General features: G+C 41.4%; 1 protein-coding gene across 1 annotated transcript; it reads left to right on the forward strand.

Annotated features, from left to right (window-relative positions):
- Window positions 1–7,193: 7,193 nt before the first annotated feature.
- Window positions 7,194–25,689, forward strand: LOC140718242 (proproteinase E-like). Its single transcript, XM_073031738.1, has 8 exons — window positions 7,194–7,316; window positions 8,444–8,529; window positions 13,412–13,509; window positions 15,348–15,476; window positions 17,976–18,112; window positions 20,759–20,901; window positions 23,474–23,626; window positions 25,602–25,689. The coding sequence occupies exons 1-8, from the start codon at window positions 7,280–7,282 to the stop codon at window positions 25,617–25,619; spliced, it is 801 nt and encodes a 266-aa protein (XP_072887839.1). The 5' UTR covers window positions 7,194–7,279; the 3' UTR covers window positions 25,620–25,689.

A 25,689-nucleotide genomic window follows, 5' to 3' on the forward strand; every position in this document is an offset into this window, starting at 1 on the left:
AATCAGTAGTGATGAGTAATTGATTCCTAGTTTTAAAACTGCCTCGGGCTGTCTTAGATGCACTTAGAGTTACAGTCTACCTCCTCTTGCTGACATCTATCTGCTGTGGCTGTGAACTCAGTGCATTTTTCTTCCTATACTGTAGATCCAGTCCCATCTTTTATACTGTACCATGCAGCCTCCGTTTCCCAGGTAGGCCGAGGTGGTTGCTTGGCTGTGTTGGTAAAAAGTGAAATGAAATGATTAAACATCTTCCAATTCTTGTCACCTCTTAGAAAGAAGTGACATATATAACCTCTATTAGTGTCCTTTTATTTGTGCAATTTCTTAACTCTATCTGCAAGGATTATACATCTTTTGATCCAATGTCACCTCTTAGAAAGATGGGAGTTACATACAGGCCTCCTAACAGTTGCCAGGGTGTGGGCTACAAATTAGCTGGGAGATAGAAAAGGCATGTGAAAGTGAAATGTTGTGATAGTCATGGGGAATTTTGTTATGTGGATAGACTGGGAAAAACAGGTTGGTGCTGGATCCCAAGAGATGAAGTTTGTAGAGAAAAGGTTCAAAAAGTTTCAAAGGTTCACTTATTCTCGAAGTGTGCATACAGTGCACAACTCAGAGATTCTTCGTCTCCAGGTAGCCACAAAACAAAGAAAACCATGGAAGTCAGTTCAAAGAGAAACAGCAAACTCACACTCCCACCCAAAAGGAAAGGCTACATGATCATCAACCCCCGAAACACCAACCGCCCCCAACAAAAAGTACCAAGAACGTCGGTCTCCAAAACCCATCCCCTACACTATATATGCCAAATCCGGCCCGCGGTGGAATTATCTTTGGCCCGCGAGATAATATCTAATTACTATTAAAGCTGGCCCCAGTAATCGAAGCGCCTATGGCATATGATATGGCTAATGCTGAGTTTATTCAGGTACCAGGTTTTCAGGGTTTTTAGTGTTTATTCGGCAGTCTTGCTCGGCAGTCTTCTTCATAAGAAACGGAATTTGTAAAGTGAAACACTTTGTAGTTATAGTAGAGACTGAGACACATGAGAGCAGGCTGAAAAAACGGAGGCAACGAAAGCTGCGTTCGCACGCGTCCGACTGATCCGGCCCACATGAAGCAGCATTTTGCTCAATCCGGCCCGCGACCTAAAATGAGTTTGACACCCCTGCCCTACACGAAACACAACAAGAACATCAGCCCCGAAATCCCCCTCCCCTGTACAAAGAACCTAACAAAATCTCAACAAGTACTTTGAACCCCAGAGCTCCTCCCCCTGCACAAAAATACAATGAGAAAGAATGGGTGACAACACAGAATATAAAAACAATAAGACTGAAGAAGTCCACAGTCCAAATCCAGAAACGTTGAACCTTGGCAACATCCTCTGACATAATTGAAAGAGAGAGACACCGCTCGAATGCAGAGCTCTACGCTTTGAGCACAGCACTTGTTCCCACCGGATCCTTCTCTGGCATCAGAGCGATTCCTTCAGCGATCAGAAAGTATGTAGTCAGCATTGAGCCCATGCTTGCCTTCTGCATTCACCTCAGTGTACCAATCTACCTCGTTGCTTTAATCAATGAATAATGGAAGCTTTAATCAGCAAAATGGAGGCAAACACCAGCTCACATCTCATCTTGTCATTTCTTCGCCTCGAGGCTTGTGCATGCTTCCCAGAACATTCCTGGAGACAGCAAAGCACTGGATCTATTAATGTCAAAACTGTAAATTGCAGGCTTGAACCGTTCCAGAAATACATTTAAGATGAAAAACAGATGGAAAAGAATTGAAATAAAGTTTTGTGGTCTATCCAGAAGATGTTGATGGAGGGAACGGTGTATGCAGGCACTATCGTGAAAGCTTACAAGATGGATTTTTTCGAGTAGCTTGTGGTTGAACCCAAAAGGGGAATGGCAATTCTGGATTGGGTGTTATTTAATGACTGAGATTTGATTAGTGAATTTAAGGTAAAGGAATCCTTAGGAAGCTCTGATCATAATATGATAAAAATTCACCCTGCAGTTTCAGAAGGAGAAGCTAAAATTGGATGTATCGGTATTAGAGTGAAGTAAAGAAAATTACAGAGGCATGAGAGAAAGAAGCTGGCCAAAGTTGACGGGAATGGGACACTTGCAGGCAAGACAGCAAAGCAGCAATGTCTGGAGTTCCTGGCAGCAATCCAGAAGGTGCAGGAAAGATACATTCCAAAGATGAGAACTATTCTGAAGGGAAGATGAGGCAACCATAGGTGACAGGGAAGTCAATGAAAGTAGAAAAGCCAAAGAAAGGGCATATAATGGCAAAAAAAAATAGTGGGAAGGTAGAGGATTGGGAAGCTTTTAAACACCAACAGCAAAGCTGGAGAGGAAGTAATGGGGGACAAAGAAATGGAGTGCAAAACTAACAGGTAATTTGTATCAGTCTTCTCTGTGGAAGACACTAGCAGAATGCCGGAAATACAACAGTGTCAGGAGGCAGAAGTGAGTATCATTGTTATTACTAAGGAGAAACTGCTTGGGAAGTTGAAGAGTCTGAAGGTAGATAAGCTACCTGGATCAAATGGACTACATCCCAGTATTCTGAAAGAGGTAGCTGAAGAAATTGCTGAGGCATTATTAATAATCTTTCAAGAACCACTGGAATCTAGAATGGTTCCAAAGGATTGGAAAATTGAAAATATCACTCCACTCTTCAAGAAGGAAATTATAGGCTAGTTAGCCCAACTTCAGTTGTTGGAAGGATGTCGCAGTCTATTATCAATTACGAGGTTTTGGGGTACTTAGAGGCCCATGACAAAGTAGGTCAACATCAACATGGTTTCCTTATGGAAAAATCTTGTCCAAGAACTTTGTTGGAATTCTTTGAGGAAATATCAGGGCAAGATAGACAAAGGAGAGTTAGTGAATGTAGTTTATTTGGATTTTCAAAAGGCCTTTGACAAGGTTATTGCACATGAGGCTGCTTAACAAGATGAGAGCCCATGATATTATAGGATAGAAGACTAGCTAACATACTTCTAAGAAGCTAAGAGTGACAAGAAAGGGGTTCTTTCTGGTTGGGTATTGGTGACTAATGGTACTTTTGCAGTGGTTGTATTGGGACCACTTCTTTTCACATTATTTGTCAATGATTTGGATAAAAGAATTGATGGCTTTGTGGCCAAGTTTGTGAATGATGAGAAGATAGGTGGAGGGTTAGGTTCTGCTGAGGAAGCAGGGGTCTACAGAAGGACCTGGTCATATTGGGAGAATGGGCAAAGAAGTGGCAGATAGAATATAGTGTATGATCGTGCACTTTGTGAGAAGGAATAAAGGCTTGGATTATCTTCAAAATGAGGAGAAAATACAAAAATCCAAGGTGCAAACAGACTTGGGGGTCCTTGTGTAGGATTTGCTGAAGTTTAACCTGCAGGTTGTGTCAGTGGAAAGGAAGGCAAATACAATGTTAGCATTCATTTCGTGAGGACTAGAATATAAAAGCAAGGATGTAATGTGAGGCTTTATAAGGCATTGGTCAGACCACACTTGGAGTATTGTCCCCTTATCTAAGAAAAGATGTGTTAGCAATGGAGAGGGTCCAGAGCAGGTTCACAAGAATAATCCTAGAAATAAAAGGGTTAGCATATGAGGAGCATTTGATGGCTCTGGGCCTGTATTAACTGGAGTTTAAAAGAATGAGGAGTATTTTCATTAAAACCTATCGAATATAGAAAGGCCCAGATAGAGTGGATGTCGAGAGGATGTTTCCTATAGTGGGGGATTCTAGGACCAGAGGGTACTGCCTCATAATAGAGGGCAGTATATATTTAGAACAGAGTTGAGGGAAAGTTTCTTTAGCCAGAGGGCGATGAATCTGAAATTCATTGCCACAGATGGCTGTGTAAGCCAAGACATTGGATATATTTAAGGTGGAGGTTGATAGGGTTCTTGATTAATGAGTGAGTCAAAGGTTACAGGGATAAGGCAGGAAAATGGAGCTGAGAGGAATAATAAATCAGCCATGATGGAATGATGGACCAGACTTGATGGGCTGAATGGCTGAATTCTTCTCCTATGTTTTATGATCTTATGGTTTTAATACTGGAATTCTTTCACACTCACTCACAACATGAAAACTCTATGGCAGCTCCCTATGGACTTGGGAAGTAGCTGGATGGAATTCAATCAGAGGGTGCCCATCAGCTGAACATTGGCCTAGATGGAGTGGAATAATGCAGATTGATCTGAGAGTGCAGAGAGCCTGCATCATGCAGTCAACGATGGGGAAGTGCTCAGATCTAACTGCAGCAATTGCTCATCCTGACGTTTATTTAGTTGGTGTTTTAGCTATTTAGAGATACAGTACAGAACAGGTGTTTCCAGCCCAAAGAGCCACACTACTCAGCAATCCACCTATTTAACACTATTCTAGTCGCAGGACAATTTACAGTGACCAATTAAACCGCTAACTGTTATCTCTTTGGACTGTGGGAGGAAACTGGAGCACCAGGCGGAAACCCACAAGGTTACACGGAGAACGTTCAAACTCTTTACACACATCACCAGTATTGAACTCTGAACTCCGACCCTCTGAGCTTAAGTAGTGTTGGGCCACGACAAGAGTCACCATTACATACACCGCCCCACCCTAAGTACAGTATTCGGGTGCAGGTGGAGAGGGACATTCTGAAAAAACACCTGTAGTGGATCCCTGGAAAGATTTAGAGATATATAAATGTTGACAATGGCGGTCATTTCAAAGCCTTTGGTGGTGGACGGTCAGAGATCCTATTAGGCAGGTTGGTTCCCAGAGGGCATTGCCACTGCTGTCCTCCTCTCTGTTGACCACCTGTGAGTGATGAAAGCAAAGTAGTAGACATTGTCAATATGAACTTTAGAAAGGCATTGGGCAAGGTCCCACATGGCAGGTTGATCCAGAAGGTTAAGGCACTTGGGATACAATGCAAGGGGGCTAACTGGATCCAACATTGGCTCAGTGATAGGAAGCAGCCCCAATGAACTCAGTGACTCATTTCCATATTGTATGACTTAGCCTACCTGGATTTTTCTTCAAGCTTTGATTTCAATGACAACACCTGGAAAACACAAGCGTATTCATTACATACAAAATGCTGGTGGAACGCAGCAGGCCAGGCAGCATCTATAAGGAGAAGCACTGTCGACGTTTCAGGCCGAGACTCTTCGTCAGGACTAACTGAAAGAAAAGATAGTAAGAGATTTGAAAGTAGGAGGGGGAGGGGGAAATCCGAAATGATAGGAGAAGACTGGAGGGGGTGGGGTGAAGCTGAGAGCCAGAAAGGTGATTGGCAAAAGGGATACAGAGCTAGAGAAGGGAAAGGATCATGGGACGGGAGGCCTAGGGAGAAAGAAAGGGGGAGGGGAGCACCAGAGAGAGATGGAGAACAGGCAGAGTGATGGGCAGAGAGAAAAAAAAGGAGGGGAAAAAAAACTAAATATATCAGGAATGGGGTAAGAAGGGGAGGAGGGGCATTAACGAAAGTTAGAGAAGTCAATGTTCATGCCATCAGGTTGGAGGCTACCCAGCCGGTATATAAGATGTTGTCCCTCCAACCTGAGTGTGGCTTCATCTTGACAGTCCCATGATCCTTTCCCTTCTCCAGCTCTGTATCACTTTTGCCAATCACCTTTCCAGCTCTTAGCTTCACCCCATCCCCTCCGGTCTTCTCCTATCATTTCGCAATTTCCCCTCCCCCTCCTACTTTCAAATCTCTTACTATCTTTCCTTTCAGTTAGTCCTGATGAAGGGTCTCAGCCCGAAACGTCGACAGTGCTTCTCCTTATAGATGCTGCCTGGCCTGCTGTGTTCCACCAGCATTTTGTGTGTGTTGTTGCTTGAATTTCCAACATCTGCAGATTTCCTTGTGTTTGCGTATTCATTACATTGAGGTTTTGGGGTAATTCACTGATACTTAAATTTCGAACGCTAACCCACCAGTTTAGATTAATTTCTGTGAACTGGATATTGCTGACTCAAGTTGCTATATTTAACTACACCATCCCCTACCCCTTGACTTTGTTAAATATCCCCTTCATTATTTTCCATCAGGATTTAAAACTTGAGAACTTAAAGCTTAAGATGCTCACTCAGAAACATCTGGCTTATTGGACTCATGACCTCCATGCAATGTTAATCCAGTTATCAAATCCTTCCATGCACTGAGATGGCCATGAGCTTCTGGGAAAGCTCACATGAATTAAATTGTTACATTAACAACTCCATTATCATCAATAAACTTTTCCATTGGATGGCGACCAGACTCACTTTATTTGGATAAGTAGAAGTAGCTAGCATGCTGATACAGTTCTTTGATAAATTGCTATGGGCAGGTGCATTCCATTGCTTTTCATCCCACATTTTTCTCTTTCTTTGAGAATATTGCGGTCTCTCTGCACATTTATTCCACTTTGTTGTATACTTTCAATAGGAGTTCTCTGATCATTACATAATGCAATCTTGGTGTAAAAGGAAAAGCATGATAAGGGCTTTTCAGTGGTAGCACCTATGATTATATTTGGAATCCATCATCATTTGGACTTGAGTTGCTTTTGACCACCATGCGCATTATCAGCAAACTGCAGATGCATACCCACTTCTGAGTGAGCAAACTAGAAAAACACGTCAATACAAATTGTGTGGGAGATCTGTACTATAGTTGATTTCTTGCCTTCTACGTTATGTTTAGATCCTTCTTGTGAATGCAAGGTAGTCTGATCTTGGAAGAAGAAGTGTGGCTTACACTGTATCCAAATGTTGTTTATCTGGACCATGTCCCAAAATGCAGACACTGCCTTTAGAAGTCTGGCTCTGCAAAGTATCTATATCTTCTAGAGAACAACTGGGAGAAAGTAGAGGTCTGGAATTAAAAGAACAATAACTATCCTCACTACAATTTCAAATTAGTTTTAACAAACAAAGACCATGACTGTCTTTAACATGTTTTAAACTTCAGAGTTAAAGGCAATTATTAGAGCGATATGAACAAGAAAGGACAGGTATTCTTTCCATAGTTTGGTTCATCCTTCATACCTCAGTGAAAGAAAGCATCTTGTTCAGAGTTTTATACAGTAAACAAAATGACACAACCTTGGTGGAAATCTGAAGTAACAGGTGTCAACTGTTAGTATGATTAAATGCATCACTTCAGAGTTAAGTTTGTTTTAATAGTCCAGGAAAGTAATGATTGACCTTGAATTGCCAGGGTTGATATAAATACCTTCTGTTCATATGTTGCCTGTAACTAACAACGATAATGAAAGCCCTCCTTGTCCTCCTGCTTGTGGCCGGCGGTAAGTTAACTGATGCTTAAATTTGTATATCATCTGAACATAATCATTCTATCTAATTCAGTGTTAAATAGGAAGCAGAATCTCCTCTTAGTCACAATCCTGGACCCTTCCCATTGTTCCATTTGGCATTGGAGTGAGACAATGAAATAGCTAGTGTGGAAATGACCAATACCACAAGAGCTCCAGATATTCCTGTATTTGTTACCACAGCCAAGTTAACAACCAGAAGTAGAATAATTATTCCTTTGAGCTGGATCATTAAAGGAATTTTTTTCTAGTTCTGGTTGTTAAGTCATTGCTCTGGAATCAGTTAATATTCGGTTAGATCCTCTCGAGTGAGTTGTGAGAAATGACGTTCAATATAATGAATTGACACAACCAGCCTCCCAGCACTAACCTGTCTTTGGTCCTGGTCTCCAGTGCTATTCGTTTTGGTTTTATACCTTCGCTGCGTGGTTTTCCGTCAAACGCATCGGTTGTGACCCACATCATGAAGTGTTCCAGGTTCATCGGTTTCTTGCCCATTGTAACTTGCCCCTCACATACAGCTGAGTGGTACGCTCTAGGGCAGGGGGGTTTCCCAACCTTTATTTAATCTCTGGCCTCCTGTCATTAACTGAGGGCTCGGTGGACCCCAGACTGGGAACCCCTGCTCTAGGGGAAGTGGGGAGTATAAAATGGAGCTAGTGTATACGGGCGCTTGATGGTTGGTGTGCATTTGTTTGAATGATAGCACCTATTTCTGTTCGCAGTAACTCTGTGATTCTGCGAAATGTGGGGTGATTAAAGTGTATATCCTGGAGTTTTTGTTCTATTTTACTGGTTCTTTACTCAGGATTCTCTCAACATCGATGGTAAGGTGGCAAAATATTATGAAGCTTTCAAGGATAAACTATATTCAGCTTGCCTCAAGCTGATCATTCTTTTATGCTAACTGAATTTGTTAGCATTAGAAGTTAATCTCCCTCCCCCTACATAAGTGTCCTTTCCTCTTAGGAATATTTTCAATGAAATTATGGAGCTACTTTAAGTGTCTTGAATAATTCTTAAGGTCCGGTCACTACTGTTCAAATAGAAATGCAGTTCACTGTGCCAGATATTAACAGGAAAAACATCTGTCTTTTCAGCCAATGCCTGCGGAACTCCCAGCTATCCAGCATACACCAGGGTAGTCAATGGGGTCGATGCAAGACCATACAGCTGGCCCTGGCAGGTGAGTTAATGAGGAAAGCATTATAAATAGAAAAATATAAGAATAACCTTCACGTTGCTTAGGGCCTGCCAGTAGATATATGAGCTTATCTTCAGCCGCACGCTAAATGCATGAAGTAGCATTGGCTGTACATTGCCTATCAAAGCCATAGAGTTATACAGCATAGAGACTATAACCATGGACATGTCGACCATTAAGTACTCAGCTGTACTAATCCCAAGCTTATGAACTGGAATGAATGCATGCATGTAACTACATAATGAATTCTGTGCAAGACGGCAAGGGTAAATTCCACCTCAGTCCTGACGAAGGGTCTCAGCCCGAAACGTTGGCTGCTCATTTCAACAGATGCTGCCTGACCTGCTGAGTTCATCCAGCTTGTTTGTATGTGTTAGAATCCACCCTTATTACCCGGTCTATGGTCACACAGAGAGGTTCTCAGTTGGACCATCTGAACTCACCTGGAACAACAGTCTAAGGATCCCAACTGCCCTTACTTGCCCTGACTCAGAACAGGAATGAGAATCATCGATGGTTGTCATTTTCCTAGAAAACTTTTTTTTTTCTGATGTGCAACAGTTAGGTTACTCACTCAGTGGACACTTCATTAGACACACCTGTACACCTGCTCATTAATGCAAATATCAGCCAATCATGTGGCAGCAACTCAATGCTTAAAGCACGCAGGCACAGTCAAGAGGTTCAGCTGCTGTTCAGGCCAAACATAAGAAAAGGGAAGAAATGCGATCTAAGTGACTTTGACCGTGAAATGATTATTGGCGCCAGTTCGAGTAACTCAGAAGCTGCTGATCTCCTGAGATTTTCTTGCACAACATTCTCCAAAGTTTACAGAGAATGGTGGGAGAAACAAAAGAACCATCCAGAGAGGGGCAGTTCTGTGGGCAAAAAGGTGCTGATGATGAGAGAGGTCAGAGGAGTGACCAGACCGCTTCAATCTGACAGGAAGGTGACAGTAACGCAGATGACTATGTATTACAAAAGTGGTGTGCAGAGCATCTCTGAATGCACAATTTGTCAAACCTTGAAGCGGTTGGGCTTCAGCAGCAGAAGACCACGAACATGCTCGCCTAATAAAGTGGCCACTGATTGTAGCGCAAGGCTAATTTATTAGTGATTCCAGGAAAGGATATGCAACGGCCTCAAAAGTGTTATTTAAGTGCAATTGTTAATGTCCACACAATTAGGCATTAGATACATTTAAGAAGTATGTGGACAAGTATATAGACAACAAGGGTTTATGGGGGTATGGATCAAGTGCTAGGAAGTGGGATTTGCTTGAAATTACATTTTAGCTTGAAAATGGAAATAAAAGAAGAGACAGCCAGAAGTGAACAGATGTGTTGCTTGGAACTCGGTCCCCAGTTGTGCCTGCTGTTAAAAGTGAGAAAAGAGGACACATTCAGTATGAGCGCCACAGTAGCATAACGCTATTACATCTTGGGGCATTCCGGAGGTCAGAGTTCAATTCTGGTGCTGTTCTGAAAGGAAGCTCTGTACGTCCTCCCCGTGGAGTGCGTGGGTTTTCTCCAACAGTCCAAAGACGTACTGGAGAAGTTAATTGGTCATTGTATATTGCTCCATGATTAGGTTAGGGTTAATTGGGTTTGTTGGGGATGCTGGGACAGCACGGCTTGAAGGGACAGAAGGGCCTACTCCACACTGTATCACTAAATAAATAAATATACGCATCCTAGTGACTGACATCTATTGCTGTGCTGGAGAAACAGAAAATGTTGGAAATACTCGCCTATTTAAATAGAATCATCAGAAAGAGAAAAGGTGTTAATACTAACAGCTTTTATCAGAAATAGAGAAAGTGATGAAACAAATTTTTGGAAGCTGTGTAAATGGGAATAAGAGAAATTATAACAAGGAAAGGTTTTAATTGCAGGACATTTAAAATGATGATGGCAAAAAAAGATTGGCTATAGAATAACAGAAAAATGCTGTTCAAAGGAAATTTTCAAGGGGAATATTATTCAGTCAGAATCCTGTGATTAAAAAGCCACTTATATAAGTATGAAGTGTGCATTAGTTAGAATGACAAACATTTGTAGAAAAAAGCAATAATTACTCTGTACATTTCGCTGAGAAATAAAAACCATGATTAATCGACAGTAAATAAAGGGTCTAAAGATAATAAGAGACTGAGGGGAAAAGGTTTATAACATTGCCCAAAGAAATCATAAGCCAGGGTTTATAGAAGATAGCAGTGATTAACCAAATATATGGAAAAATAGAAAAGAAAGGATAAGTTTTGTAAATATTGTATTAATAAGAAATATATAAAATGTATGAATTTTGCAGTAATATGACAAAGATGGTAAATAACTTCACTGTGGAAGTTATAGCAGAACTGAAGGGGAATCAAAAGTGGTGCTGAAGTACTTAAGATAATTAAAATCACTAAAGAGAAACTGCTGGAGAAATTAAAATGTGGACCTGATAGAGAGCCTTCACCTTGAGGTCTATCTCAGTTGGCCGCATACACATTGGTTGAAAGATGAATGAAAGATGGATCTCTCATTAAGGTCCCCTACCATCCGGGCAATGCCCTCTTCTCTTTGCTGCCACCAGGCAGGCTTCAGGAGTCTAAAGACTCCATGTTGTGTAAGCTATGCATGATTTACATTAATTTAAATGTACAGTATTATTAATATTATTATTATTTCTTTCTTTTTGTAATTGCACTGTTTATTGTCTTTTGCACTCTGGCTGAACATCCAAGTTGGTGTGGCCTTTCATTGATTCTATTATGGTTATTATTCTACTGTGGCTTTATTGAGTATGCCCACAAGAAAATAATTTGCAGTGTTGTAGATGGTGACATGTATGTACTTTGATAATAAATAATAAATTGACTTTGAACTTGGAATGGATCTTATGCTTGACATGCTTGTAATATACTGTGCTGTGTTGGTGCATGGCGTAGTGGATAAGGCATTGGTCTAGTGATCTGAAGGTCACTTGGTTCGGGCCTGAGCTGAGGAAACGTGTTGTGTCCTTGAGCAAGGCACTTAACAACACATTGCTCTGCGACGACACCGGTGCCAAGCTGCATGGGACCTAGTGCCCTTCCCTTGGACAACATCGGTGGCGTGGAGAGGGGAAGGCCTGCAGCTTGGGCAACTGCCGGTCTCCCATACAACCCTGCCCAGGCCTGCACCCTGGAAACCTTCCAAGGTGCAAATCCATGGTCTCACAAGACTAACAGATGCCTATTTCTATTTAATATACTGTGCTACTGCTGTTGCAAAGGGCTTATTTATACCCTGCATATGTAGGCCCCTGAGAATCAGCTTAAACTTGAACTTGAGTTCGTGATGATCTCTAACAAAAAAAACGCCGATTCTGAAAGTGTCCTTGCTACTTGGAAGGTAACATTTCCCAAAGGTGGATAGGCAAAGTGGTGAACTAGTTAACTGGATATGGACATGTTAACACTGCAATCAAAGACACATAATATGAATAAACGGAGAAGCATTTTGGACAAATCTAATACAGTCAATTTGAGGCTATAACTATAGCAGAGTGGATAAAGATTTTCAAAAAGAAATTGATAACGTACCACATAAATGTTTGTCATATAAAAGTAGATGTATTAGGGTTGGGGTAAATTATAATCATGATCAAAGATTATATTTATTACCGAAGTATATATATGTCACCATATACCACACTGACAATTATTTTCTTGTTGGCATAATCAGTAAATCTATAGAATAGTAACTATAACAGGATCAGTGAAAGATCAACCAAAGTGCAGAAGACAACAAACTTTGCAAATGCAAATGCAAAAATGCAGACTATGTAACAGTTTCTTCCCCCAAGCTATCAGACTCCTCAATACCCAGAGCCTGGACTGACACCTTGCCCTACTGTCCTGTTTATTATTTATTGTAATGCCTGCACTGTTTTTGTGCACTTTTTGCAGTCCTGTGTAGGTCTGTAGTCTAGTGTAGCTTTCTCTGTGTTGTTTTTTTTTATTACGTAGTTCGGTCTAGTTTTTTGTACTGTGTCATGTAACACCATGGTCCTGAAAAACGTTGTCTCATTTTTACTATGCACTGTACCAGCAGTTATGGTCAAAATGACAATAAAAGTGACTTGACTTGACTTGAAATAGCAATAAGTAACAATAACATGTGATAAAAAGATAAGGAGTCCTTAAAGTGACATCAATGGTTGTAGGAACATTTCAATAATGGGGCAAGTGCGTGTGGTTGTCCCCTTTTATTCAAGAACCTGGGGTAGTAACTGTTCTTAAACCTGGTGGTGCCAGTCCCAAGGCTCTTGTACCTTCTACCTGATGGCAACAGTGAGAAGAGATGGTGGAGATCTCTGATGGCAGATGCATAGAACATAAAGGACAAAGTAGTTGGAAATAATTGGTGTTTGTGAAGTTGACATGCGGTTGCATATAACAGTGAAATTCCAAAGCAGGTATCCGAACATAGTATACCTCAAGGCTGAGTCTGCGAGAACTTAGGAGGCAGAAAAGATTTGTGATGAAACAGGAGAATATGTTTGAGACACAGGATCAGCCACAACGTGCATGAGTAGCAAAACCAGCTCAAAGAACCATGAAGTCTGTCACATATCTGCTTCTTATGTGCTAATTGGATTTACAAATCATTGTCTGAAATGATTGAACTCACTACTGTGGCTGAAGACTATCATGGGCCTAATCGAAAGAGGAGGTGCTGTTCATTAGTCCGAAGGAGTAGCACACTGTTTATATTCCATATTTCCAGTATTTGACATATTTTGCTTTTGTATCGATCAGTATGCCATTTTTCCTTGCTCTCTCTGTCTCTCTGTTTCTCTCTTTTTAGGATAACGTTCTCTGGTTTGTTGCTAGGTTTCCTTGCAAGTGGATCGAGGGGGATACTATTCCCACAACTGTGGCGGAAGCCTCATTGACAGTAACTGGGTAGTAACAGCAGGCCATTGCATCCAGTAAGTCTTTATTCTGCAAGAAAGAAACATTGCTCCCAATAGAGACTTTGCATAAAGTCGTAGGCATACAGCATGAAACCATCCTTCCGCCTATCAAGATTACCCTGACCGTTAAGAAAACACTAATCCATTTTATCCTCTACAAACTCCCATCAACATCGCCAACATCCTACCACTCACTGATACACTTGGAGCTATCTGCTGTGTCCTAATAACTCACCATCCCACACATTTCTGGGGTGGGAGGAAACCAGAGCATCAATCAGAATGTGTATATTACTTGTACATTGTGTTTTATAGGATTGCTTTTGTAAATATATTTATTGTGTTTTTTGGATTTTTTTATTGTTCTCCTCAGAATCTGGTTTAATATCACTGCCATATGTTGTGAAATCTGTTGTTCCCTGGCAGCAGTACGTTGCAATTCACAATAATAAAAACTGTAAACTGCAGTAAGAAGTATATATATATTAAAAAGGTTAAATTAAACAAGTAGTGTGAAAAGAGAAAAAGAAAAGTAATGTGGTAGTGCTCATGGGTTTCTGTCCATTCAAAACTTAGGTGGCAAAGATGGAGAAGCTGTTCCTCAATCATTGAGGGTGTGCCTTAAGGCCTCTGTGTCTCCTTCCTGATGGTAACAATGAGAAAAGTGCATGTCCTGGGTGGTGGGTGTCTACAATGATGAATGCCTCCATTTTGAGGCATCACTCCTTGAAGAGGTCCTGGGGAAGCTAGTGCCCATGATGGAGATGAGTGAGTTTACAACTTTCTGCAGCTTATTTTGATTCTCTGCAGTGCCCCCCCCCCCACCATAACAGTTAGAATGCTCTCCATCGTACATCTGTAGAAATTTGCAAGTGCCTTTGGTGATGTACCAAACCTCTTCAAACTTCTAATGGGATATAGCCACTGCCATGCCTTCTTTGTAACTGCATCGATATGTTGGGCCCAGGATAGATCTTTAGAGATGTTGACAACCAGGAACTTGAAGTTGCTCGTCCTTTCCATTTCTGATCCCTTGATGAGGACTAGTGTGTGTTCACTCGTCTTACCCTTTCTTTACGCACATTGTGATTTTTATGCTGCATCAAATTCAGGGTAGCAATCATTTTGTTCTCCTTTACACCTGAATACTGACAATAAACAATCTTGAACCTTGAATTTGAGCAAACCCATGTCGTCACAGGGAGAACGTACATACTCGACACTTACAACATTGAAAGTTAGATGTGAATTTGGGTCGTTGAAGGTTTGGGGCTGAGGCTGTGTAACTATGCCACCGTATCACCCAAATGTTGCTGTTCTAGCAGCTTATTTCATTTACCTAGTACTCTACTGTGCCTAGATTAATTCCTCCATTGAAAAGGATGTAAAACAAAATACAGATTTGTTCAGTGTTGGTAACTTAATGAGCAATATAGATTTCTAATCTTGAGGATAGCTCTTTCCACACTTCTGTGCAGTGACTTGTGTCTTCAGAACTTCATAATGTAAATTGGCTTATTTGAAATCTGCTATCCCCAACTTCATAAATGTTGTGAAATTCAAATGAACTGCAGATGTTGGAAGTTTAGGATAAAAACAGAAAACAGTGGAAACAGAGTGAGTCAAGCAGTATCTATGGAAAGAGAAACAGAATTAATATTTCGGGTTTGAGATGAAGAATCCTGGAAAGTTAATGCTGTTTCTCTTTGCACAGATACATAACTGACTGATTGGCTCAGTTTTCCCAACTGATTATATTTATGATGTTCTACTGTATGTCAAAGATCAGAAAGACACTTTTATCTGTAATGCAAGGTTCCTTACACGGTATTAATAATTCATCATCTCCACAGTTCAGGCCGTGCTTATCGAGTGGTGCTTGGTGAGTACGACAGAGATATAGAAGAAGGTTCAGAGGAGATTATTTACACAGCACAGATCTTTGTTCACCCTCAATGGAACCCCAGCTGCCTGTCCTGTGGGTAAGATGCTAAAATTGTCCTTTCTTTCTGGCTGCATTAATTGCCAAAGTGACTTGCAGTTTTAACACTTGCACAAATCGAAGGTACTCTAATTGGGAGTGGAGGCCAAGGAATTAACTCTGCCCGGGGAGTTTGGGAACTTTATGAGATCGAGTCCACCAGATCCTGGAATGGTGAGTTCCCATTCCTAACTCACACTGATTCATGATTGGCTGACTCATAAGCCTCTGGTCCATCACATACCGGTTTCAATTTGCGCTGAGGCACATGGAACATATTTCCAGAGTGGCAGCACGCTGTTTATTTGTTGAGACTACATAAACTCAGCATTGCAGATCGTATATGAAATGGTTACAGAACCAAGCCACTGACTTGGTTCGCTAAACAGAAATGCAGAATAGTTGTTAATTGGTGAGAGATCAAACAGCGTTGATGTTGAAAAGGACATACACGTACACAAACCTGCAGGGTCACTAGCCCTGGAAAATGGTGCTGAGGCAGAGGACAAGCCATGAACTTGATAAACTAGCTGGAACAGCAGCAAAGCACACTCCTGCTCCTATTTCTTATTTCCTTCCGCATAAATTTGCTAAAATTGCAATGCAAGTTCTTAAATAATGTTTCGCCTGCCTCGACTCTTCTCCCAAACTTTTAGTATATGGTAACATATACATACTTTGAAAATAAATTTATCAAAGTACACGGTTTAGTTATTTCCAATGGCTTCAGATCAAAGTGATCTCCATGTTCAGTGCAACAGCTTTAAAAAAGACACTGACCTTTCGCAGTGCAAGATTTGTACGTTTATGTACCTGGCCAGATTTCTGCCAGGAGTATTGTGTTTTTGACACTCAAGTATTTTGTTTTCATTCCCCAAATTTGGTCCAAACTTGAGAGTTTGGGATCAAAAATGTCCTTTAACAAATCTGAAGTGAACTAATATCCTCATTGCCAGACAGGTAATGCCTTCAGAGTGCAGTGGGACACAAAGAGACAGAGGCTTACTTACAAGACTGTATATTATTTAGACGTTGAAACAAAATTGAAGATTACAGACTGGATGTGGAAAATGCTGCATTATTTGAGAAGCAGACTGAACATGTAACTAACGAGAGAAAATCTGCAGATACTGAAAATCCAAGTAACACACACAAGTTGCTGGAGGAACTCAGCAGGCCAAGCAGCATCTGTATGTGTTCCTTGAACATATAACTGCTGATCAATCAGGTCATTGAAGAAGCACAAAGAAAGAAGCATGTTCCATGCTTAGAGATACATTAAGTGAGTCATGCAACCATGGTTTGCGGGTGCAGCAGGCTATCAAGAAGGCAAATGGAATATTGGCCTTCATTGATAGAGGGATTGAATTTAAGAGCAGGGAGGTTGTGCTGCAACTGTACAGCGTACTGGTGAGGCCACACCTGGAGTACTGTGTGCATTTCTGGTCTCCTTACTTGAAGGAGGATATACTGGTTTTGGAGGCGGTGCAGAGGAGGTTCACCAGGTTGATTCCAGAGATGAGGGGGTTAGACTATGAGGAGAGATTGAGTCACCTGGGACTGCACTCACTGGAATTCAGAAGAATGAGAGGGGATCTTATAAAAACATATAAAATTATGAAAGGGATGGAAAAGATAGAGGCAGGAAAGTTGTTTCCACTGGTAGGTGAGACTGGAACTAAGGGACATAGCCTCAAGATTCGGGGAGTACATTTAGGACGGAGATGAGGAGGAACTGCTTTTCCCAGAGAGTGGAGAATCTGTGGAATTCTCTGCCCAATGAAGTAGTGGAGGTTGCCTCAGTAAGTATATTTAAGACAAGGTTGGATAGATTTTTGCATAGTAGGGGAATTAAGGGCTATGGGGAAAAGGCAGGTAGGTGGAGATAAGTCCATGGCCAAATCAGCCATGATCTTATTGAATGGTGGAGCAGGCTTGATGGGCCAGATGGCCGACTCCTGCTCCTATTTCTTATGTTCTTATATAGCAGTCAAAATATATTTATTATCAAAGTACGTATATGTTACAACATTGAGATTCATTTACAGAAAAATAAAGAAATACAACAGAATTTATGAAAAATTACACATAATCAAAGACTAACAAACATTCTGGAAAGTGAGTCTGTGGGCTGTGGAATCAGTTCAAAGCTGTGCTGAGTGAAGTTATCCACGCTCGTTCAAGCGTCTGATGGTAACAGGGTAAGACCTGTTCCTGAACATGGTGGTGTGGGACCTAATGCTCCTGTACCTCCCGCCCAGCGGTAGGAACGGGAAGAGAACATGGCCTGGAAGGTGGGGTCCTTACTGATGGGTGCTGCTTACTTGTGGCAGCAGACCGTGGACATACGCTCAATGGTGGGGAGGGCTTTGCCTGTGATGGACTGTTGTATCCACCAATTTCACTGAGCAGCCAACATTGAAGTTCACTTTAAATCATGCGTACAGATGATAAACTAATGTTTGTTACCTGCCTGCTTTCTGAAACATTATTCCTTTAGGAATGACATTGCTCTGATCAAACTTACAAAGCCTGCCATACTGAATGACAAAGTCAAGACAGCCTGCATTCCTCCAGCTGGTTACATATTTGGGAATAACTATCCCTGTTACGTGACAGGATGGGGAAGACTTTACTGTAAGTAGTCCATGCTTCAGTTCATGGTCCTTTTCTGGTAGGAAGAGTTCCTTCCGCCAAAATCATCCATCTTTCCTTTGGCAGTTGTATTGATTTACTTGTGAACGATGATAGCCGATTGGATCTAAAAGACTCCCACTTCTGTGCCATAGTTGTCACTGTCATGGTCCAGTCCATAAAGTCTGCATTCCGGTTCACGGTCCGGTCCATGGACTCCAGACTCCGTCCCTTGTTTCATTTGGGCTTAATCATAGGCACCTGATTCTCGTCTTGGAGCTGGGAATATAAGTGGCCCTGGATTTGCGTGTAGGTGCTGGTTTGTCTTGTCAGTTTCTTGTCCTTGCCTCTGTGGGGTAAGTCAGGCCATCTTTGCTGTTACCCTGTGGTTGGATCTGTCCTTCTCTCTGTGGGGTAAGACAGGCTGTCTTTGCTGTTACCCTGAGGCTGGACTGTTTCCTTCCCTTCTCCTTCTTACCTGCAACCTTGCCTGTGTCCTTGCCTGTATTGTTGTCAAGTTCAGCTGCTGGAGTGAGACTGGAGCCTTGCCACGCCAACAGAAGGAACTATCTATTGTTGAGCTTGGAACTGTCTTTCTGTGTCCCTGTGTATGAGTTCTGGCCTTATGTCCTGGTCCCAAGAAGGGGTCCTGGTTCTGTGTTCCTGTGTTCAAGTCCAAGGCTCTGAGGAGGTTTCCAGTCTGTGCTCAAGTCCTGAGTCCTGGTCTCATCCAGGGCCAGTGTCTGTGTCCAGCTACGCCTCTCCCTGCCTCTGCTTTGCTCTCCCTCGACCAAGACCAAGTCTGAGCTTCATGTCCTCGTCCAGCCCTGGAGTCCTGTGTCCAGTACTGTTGCCTTGCCACGTCCAGTCCTCACCCGGATCTGGAGTCCAAGCCTGAGTCAAGACCCAGGTTCTGGGTCCCTGTCCAGTCTCTGGCTCGGAGTCCTCATCCAGGTTCCTGGTTCCTAGTTCCCTGTCCAGGTCCCACTTTCCTAGTCTAGTCCTAGCCCAAGCCCTGTATCCTAGTCTTATCCAGCGTTGTTTCTCCCCCAACTTCCCTTGCTTTCTGACACACCTGGTCCTTTCCCTAGTACTTTAGTGTCTGTGTCTTGCTTTTGGGTCTGTTCCCAATGCCCACCTTATGACAGTTACTGCAATATTTGATGTTGCTGCACTTTCCTGAGGGCTATTCTATTCCAATTTTTGTCTTTCCTATTCATTTGTAGTCTTTCAGCATTGCTGTCTTCTGCCAGATAGCCCTGGACTTTGCCTGAAATCAACAGAGTTGTCGACATCTCACTGAGAAGATGCTTACTCCAGGGTAGACCTATTCCCAATGTCTGTAACCCACCAAATCAGCAACTGCTCCCTTTAAAGACCAGCTAAAACTCACACTGTCAAAGGAATTAAGGGCTTGAATGTTATTCACTGATTGTTCTTATTCAGTTCAGTACTAAGGCTAATAGATTAACCTCCAGTGAAGACATTCTACAAGTTTAATCTACTACATACATTTTCAAAAAGTCAAGCTTATAGTTAGATGCATGTATGCACAGGTGGAATCAACATCTTAATGCAGCATCACAGGGACGTAAAATCACAAGAAAAAAATTACATTAAATATAAATTTTACAAGAATTTTACAATTTTACAAGAAAAACAATTTGAACAAAAAAAAGTGAAAAGTGATCAAAATAGTCGTAGCTTTGCTAAACTGTAGTGATTAGGGTTGGGCTGGTTAGAAGGAAATGGTTGAAGGGAAATAGCTGTGTTTGAACATGGTAGTGTGTACTTCCTGCCCAATGTTAACTGCAAGAAGGTGGCATGGCCCTTGATTGTGGTGATCTTTGGTGATGAATATTACCTTCTTGAGGTAGCACCTCCTGTGGCATCACCTACTGATAGTGGGTGATGAATGTACCTGTGATGTACTGGAATGAGCCCACTACACTATGTCTTCAAAAGTCAATTGATTTCAGGAGAGGTCAGAGGGCAAGATGCCAGTTTATATTAGTTTATATTAAACCTAATTCATTATTATCGCTGAACGTTAAATTAAGGGAACCATTGGTATAAGTCATATATGTCAAACTCAAGGCCTGCGGGCCAAATCCGGCCCGCAGTGGAATTATCTTTGGCCCACGAGATAATATCTAATTACTATTAAAGCTGGCCCCAGTAATCGAAGCGCCTATGGCGTATGATATGGCTAATGCTGAGTTTATAAAAGGTACCAGGTTTTCAGAGTTTTTAGTGTTTATTCAGCAGTCTTGCTCGGCAGTCTTCTTCATAAGAAACGGAATTTGTAAAGTGAAACACTTTGTAGTTATAGCAGAGACCGAGACACATGAGAGCAGGCTGAAAAAACGGAGGCAACAAAAGCTGCGTTCGCACGCGTCCGACTGATCTGGCCCGCATGAAGCTGCATTTTGCTCAATCCGGCCCGTGACCTAAAATGAGTTTGACACCCCTGGTATAAGCGTAGGATAATATTCTGAAATTGAAGTAACCTACCTTTTGTGAAGAAAAATATTACTCCCGCCTTATGAAATACCTGTAAAGTCTAACCAGAGGGCTGTGAGAATTGCTATTTCTTACATATTCTGTTTCTTCCTTTGAATGCATGCTTGCTCATATCTGCTTTCACAGCTGGTGGCCCACTCCCAGCAAAGTTGCAACAAGCACTACTGCCAGTGGTTGATCATCAGACATGCGAGCAGAGAGACTGGTGGGGGAGCAGCGTGAGGACCACCATGGTTTGCGCCGGAGGATATGAGAAGTCTGGATGTAACGTATGTCATTTCTGCACACTTCTACTTTAAATACTTTGTGTTTCAGAGGATGTGACAAGCAGATCCGGGAAACTGATCATTTTTAAATTTTTAAATTTTAGATCTGTATTCTTATTGAAGTGTGGAAGGCCCTAAAGGGGTATCTGCAGGGAACATGATGAGTGGTTTTAACTAATAGGAGAATCTTGAAAGAGAAGACATAGTTTCAAAACAAGGGGGTGGTTATCTAAACCTGAGGTGCATAAAAACTCCTTCCCACAGTGGGTGGTGAATCTCTGGAATTCCACCCTGGAGGGTTGTAGAGGTTTGATCACTGGAGTATTTAAAGTTCAAAGTTCAAAATAAATTTATTATCAAAGTACATATATGTCACTGTATACAACCCAGAGATTCATTCAAGGAGGTGATAGGAATATTTCTCAAAGAATGGGAAAGAGAAGGCGAGGAGATGAGGCGTGCAGCTGGTCAGCCAGAATCATTCTAAATATGGGGCATGATTGATATGCTAGACAGTTTACCCCTGCTCCTATTCTTGTCTTCTCGTGCTGCGGTTTCAGTTTGTGGAGAGTACTTTTTACCTTTTGAATGAACAGATTGTGGGCTCAATCACAATCAAAACAGGTGACTTGAGTATTAAAGCCATGCTACTGCGTCTTTTGGAATAGTTATTAAACACAGGCCCCATTACCACTAGGACTTGGGCACAAAATGTGCCCCTAAAGCGATATTAAAGAAATTGAATTGACAAGGTATAGAAGGCCATGGAGTACGAGCTCGTGAATGGCATTTAGTGATCATAGTTGTCCGGTGGGCCAATTTCTGTGCTACATAACTCTTTGATTCCATGTGCAGGGAGTTCATCTGGTGCCTTGGCTTATTTTTATCGGTATAAATTGATTATAATAAATAATCCGATATTTATGGGATTGTGTTCCCTATTTGGCTCCCACGTTTCTTGCACGTCATGAGTGACTACACCTCAATGGTACCCAATTGACAAATATTGCATTGACGCTGTTAATGTATCTGTGATGAGAAAGATACATTCACCTGAGGCACAAGCCAGTGAGGTGAGGAGATCCACTAACACTGCTGATGGTTCTTTATTAGTCATCCAGAGTTGCCATTTTTTTCATAACTGGGAAGCATCCATGCTATTTTGGATCTCATGAAAATCAACATGTTGCTTTTTGATTTTAAAAAAAGCACACTTTCATCAATGGCTCTTTATTGACTACAGCTCAGCTGAATACCATCATCCCCTCAAAGCTAATCAATAAGCTTCAAGGCATTGGCCTCAATAGCTCCTTGTGCATTGGAGTCTTGATTGTGTCACTTGCAGACCCCAGTCTGTTGGGATCTCCTCCACAATCTCTATCAGCACAGGTGCACCACAAGGCTGTGTGCTTAGCCCCCTGCTCTACCTAGTTTGCACTCATGATTGTGTGGCTAAGCACAGCTCCAATGTCATATTCAAGTTTGCTGATGACCCCACTGTCACAGGCCAAATCAAAAGTGGTGATGAATCAAAATATAGAAGGGAGATTGAAAATTGGGTTGAGGGCTGCCATAGCAACAACCTCTTACTCAGTGTTAGCAAGAGTAAGGAGCTGATTATTGACTTCAGGAGAAGGAAACCAGAGGTCCATGAGCCTGTTCTCATCGGAGGACCAGAGGTGAAGAGGGTCAGTAACTTTAAATGTCCCAGTGTTGTTATTTCAGAGGACCTGTCCTGGGCACAGCACATAAGCGCAATTATGAAGAAATCACAGCAGCACATCTACCTCCTAAGGAGTTTGCAGAGATTTGGTATGCCCTCTAAAACTTTGACAAACTTCTATAGATGTGCAGTGGGGAGTATACCAAATGGCTGCATTACAGCCTGGTGTGGAAACACCAATGCTCTCGAATGGAAAATTCTACAAAAAGTAGTGGATACCACCTGTCCATAATGGAGTAAAGCCATTGAACACATCTACATGAAACGCTGTCACTGGAAAGCTGCATCCATCATCAGGGACCCACAACACCCCAGACATGCTTCCTTCTCACTGCTGCCATCAGGAAGAGGGTACAGAAGTCTTGGGGCTCACATCACCAGGTTCCAGAACAGGTTCTACTCAGGCTCTTGAAATAAAGGGAATAACTTCACTCAACATCACTTGCACCATCATTGAAACGTCCCCACAACCAATAGACTCACTTCCAAGGACTCTTCATCTCATGTTCTTGATATTTATTGCTTTATTTATTTATCTATCTATTTATTTATTATTTTTCTTTAATGTGTATTTGTCCAGTTTGTTGCCTTCTGCACTCTGGTTGAATGTCCATGGGGGATGGTCTTTGATTCTGTTATGGTTATTATTCCATAGATTTATTGAGTATGCCCACAAGAAAATGCATCTCACAGTTGTATATGGTGACATACACATATGTTAATAATAAATTTACTTTGAACTTTGAACACTGTCTTATATTGGATTTATATGGCCTTATCATGCTTTGATTCAGGCTATGATTTTGGCGATTATGCTTAATATTGCTACTGACTAACTTTTTTTTAATTTAGGGAGATTCTGGTGGTCCTTTGAACTGCCAAGGGTCTAATGGATTGTGGTATGTTTATGGTGTAGTCAGCTTTGGGTCAAGTAGAGGCTGCAACACCCCTCAGAAACCAACTGTCTTCACCCGAGTATCGGCTTTCAACTCCTGGATGGATTCGGTAAGTAACGCAGAGACGAAAGTTATGTTGTTTGCCTTGTTTTACATTTGTGGACATTACTTTATTTCAGCCAACTATGGCCAGGATCGTGCACCGACTTTCAGTCGCTGAAAATGTTATGGGCTGCATTGATTAATGGCAAAGAATAAAAGAGGAGATAAATTGAACAAGTGCATCCTAAATAAATATTTTAACATTTTATGTTGGCACCCAGTTATTGCCAAGCATCTTCAAACTCTGCGGTCTTGACAACAATGTTTAGGGATACTTAACAGTGCAGAACCATTAGAACAGTTTCATGCCTCTAAGAACTATAAGTCAGATAAGTACATTCCTATAGTGCCAAGAAATCAGAAAATACTTAACAAGAAAAGCTATGAAACAGGAACTGCTTATCATTTAGAATGTTATTTTTTTGACTATTCTCTACTGATCTAGAATCGGCAATTTACTACGCAACCCTTAATTAATCAAAGCTTGCAACGTAACGATGTTGACCCCCCCCCCCCCAGGCTGACAACTTAAAATATGAATTCTACTATTCCATCTGTACCAATACTCACTTAGACCACTTTTCCAATTTATAACACTGAAATAGAGATCTCCTATTGGCCTTTCTTCTACAGGCCCCAGCATGAGGGAGGTTTTTCTTCCAATGGTTAACCTCCAGAGTTCTTGCCCCTTTGCATTTGAAGCTCTTTACTTTTAAACATTCCTTATCAGTTCACTTGCACTTCATTTTTGTTGGCTTTGGGTCATCTGATTAACCTATGTCACCTTCACATTGGATGTAGTCCAAGGGCTGCACAACTTTGTACCTTAGGTGATTTCTTTTGTTCTATTCGACTCCGCTTCAGACCAGGCCAACCAGTTCCTCCAGATGCTGGGAAATAACAAGATGAATTCTGCAAACATGGCATTGTACACAATACATGGTTTTCTGAGAATGATCTCAGGTTTAGCAAACCAATAGCAGAATCTCCTTCTGTCCATGTTCAATTGATCTGATTAAGGTATCCCAGAACAAGAATCAGTTCATTGAACAGTTCACAAAATGGAAGTTACAGAGAAGCTTCACAAAATGGCAGCCTCCATTCCTTCAAGTGCATGGCAAGAACAAAAACATTTGGTTTGTCTTCTTCCACTGCCTTTGATCCTCTCGAGTTCGATGTTGTCTTCCATATTTTAATTCCTTCATGGCCAACAATTTTGTTTTCTTTTTGTGAAGTTGAATTCACTATGGAATGTATTTTAATTCATTGTCACGTATTTCTTATACATTTCTGTTAAATGTCTAAACTCCCAAGTTAATTTCTTTAAAGGGATCTGATGTTTTCACCATTTTCCACTTGTGAAATTGTGAAAGAGATATTATGTAATTAACAGAATGGGTGATTTATTCTAGTCAACAACGATAGTTTGTCTAGATTATCTTGATCATTCTTAAAGTCACCAGCTCATCTTCGGGAAGGATCTAAGAAACAAGTGGTGAAAAATTCAATTAATGTGAAACAGAATCCTGAAAGCCACATTGATGAAAGCACTCCATTCCAGGAAGCTGGCTTACACATCCGGACAAATCTGGAGAGCCGCCCCATCATGCAGAGCATTATGATGAAGAATTTAATGAAAGAGTAGAACCGAGGTTCTGTATGGTCATTTCTGCTAAGTTTCCAGTGTCAGCATTGTGACTGTGAAGAGCTGGTATTGGTCTAAGGTAGATATTAGTCTATAGTATCTAGATTTTGATGAATTTATTCCCATTAGTTCTTTTTGCATGGATAATGAGAGAAATGAAAGGACAGGAAGAGTCAGGGAGTTCAGCTTTTAACAATGTGGGCTGCCAGCTTCAGCTGTTTTATGATCCAAACTCAGCATAGGTAAAATCAGAGATCTTTGGTCTCGCAAATTGCTATCTTGAGTACGTCCTCATTTTATTGTTCCTAATATCTCTTCCTTTGCATTTTATTTTCAGGTAATGGCTAATAATTGAAAGGTCAGACAACAATATTTCAACATCTCCCTATAAGTGAAATGAATAAACTATTCTAATAGGCAAAGAA

This window comes from Hemitrygon akajei, chromosome 29, assembly GCF_048418815.1.
Source record: "Hemitrygon akajei chromosome 29, sHemAka1.3, whole genome shotgun sequence".
NCBI lineage: Eukaryota > Metazoa > Chordata > Chondrichthyes > Myliobatiformes > Dasyatidae > Hemitrygon > Hemitrygon akajei.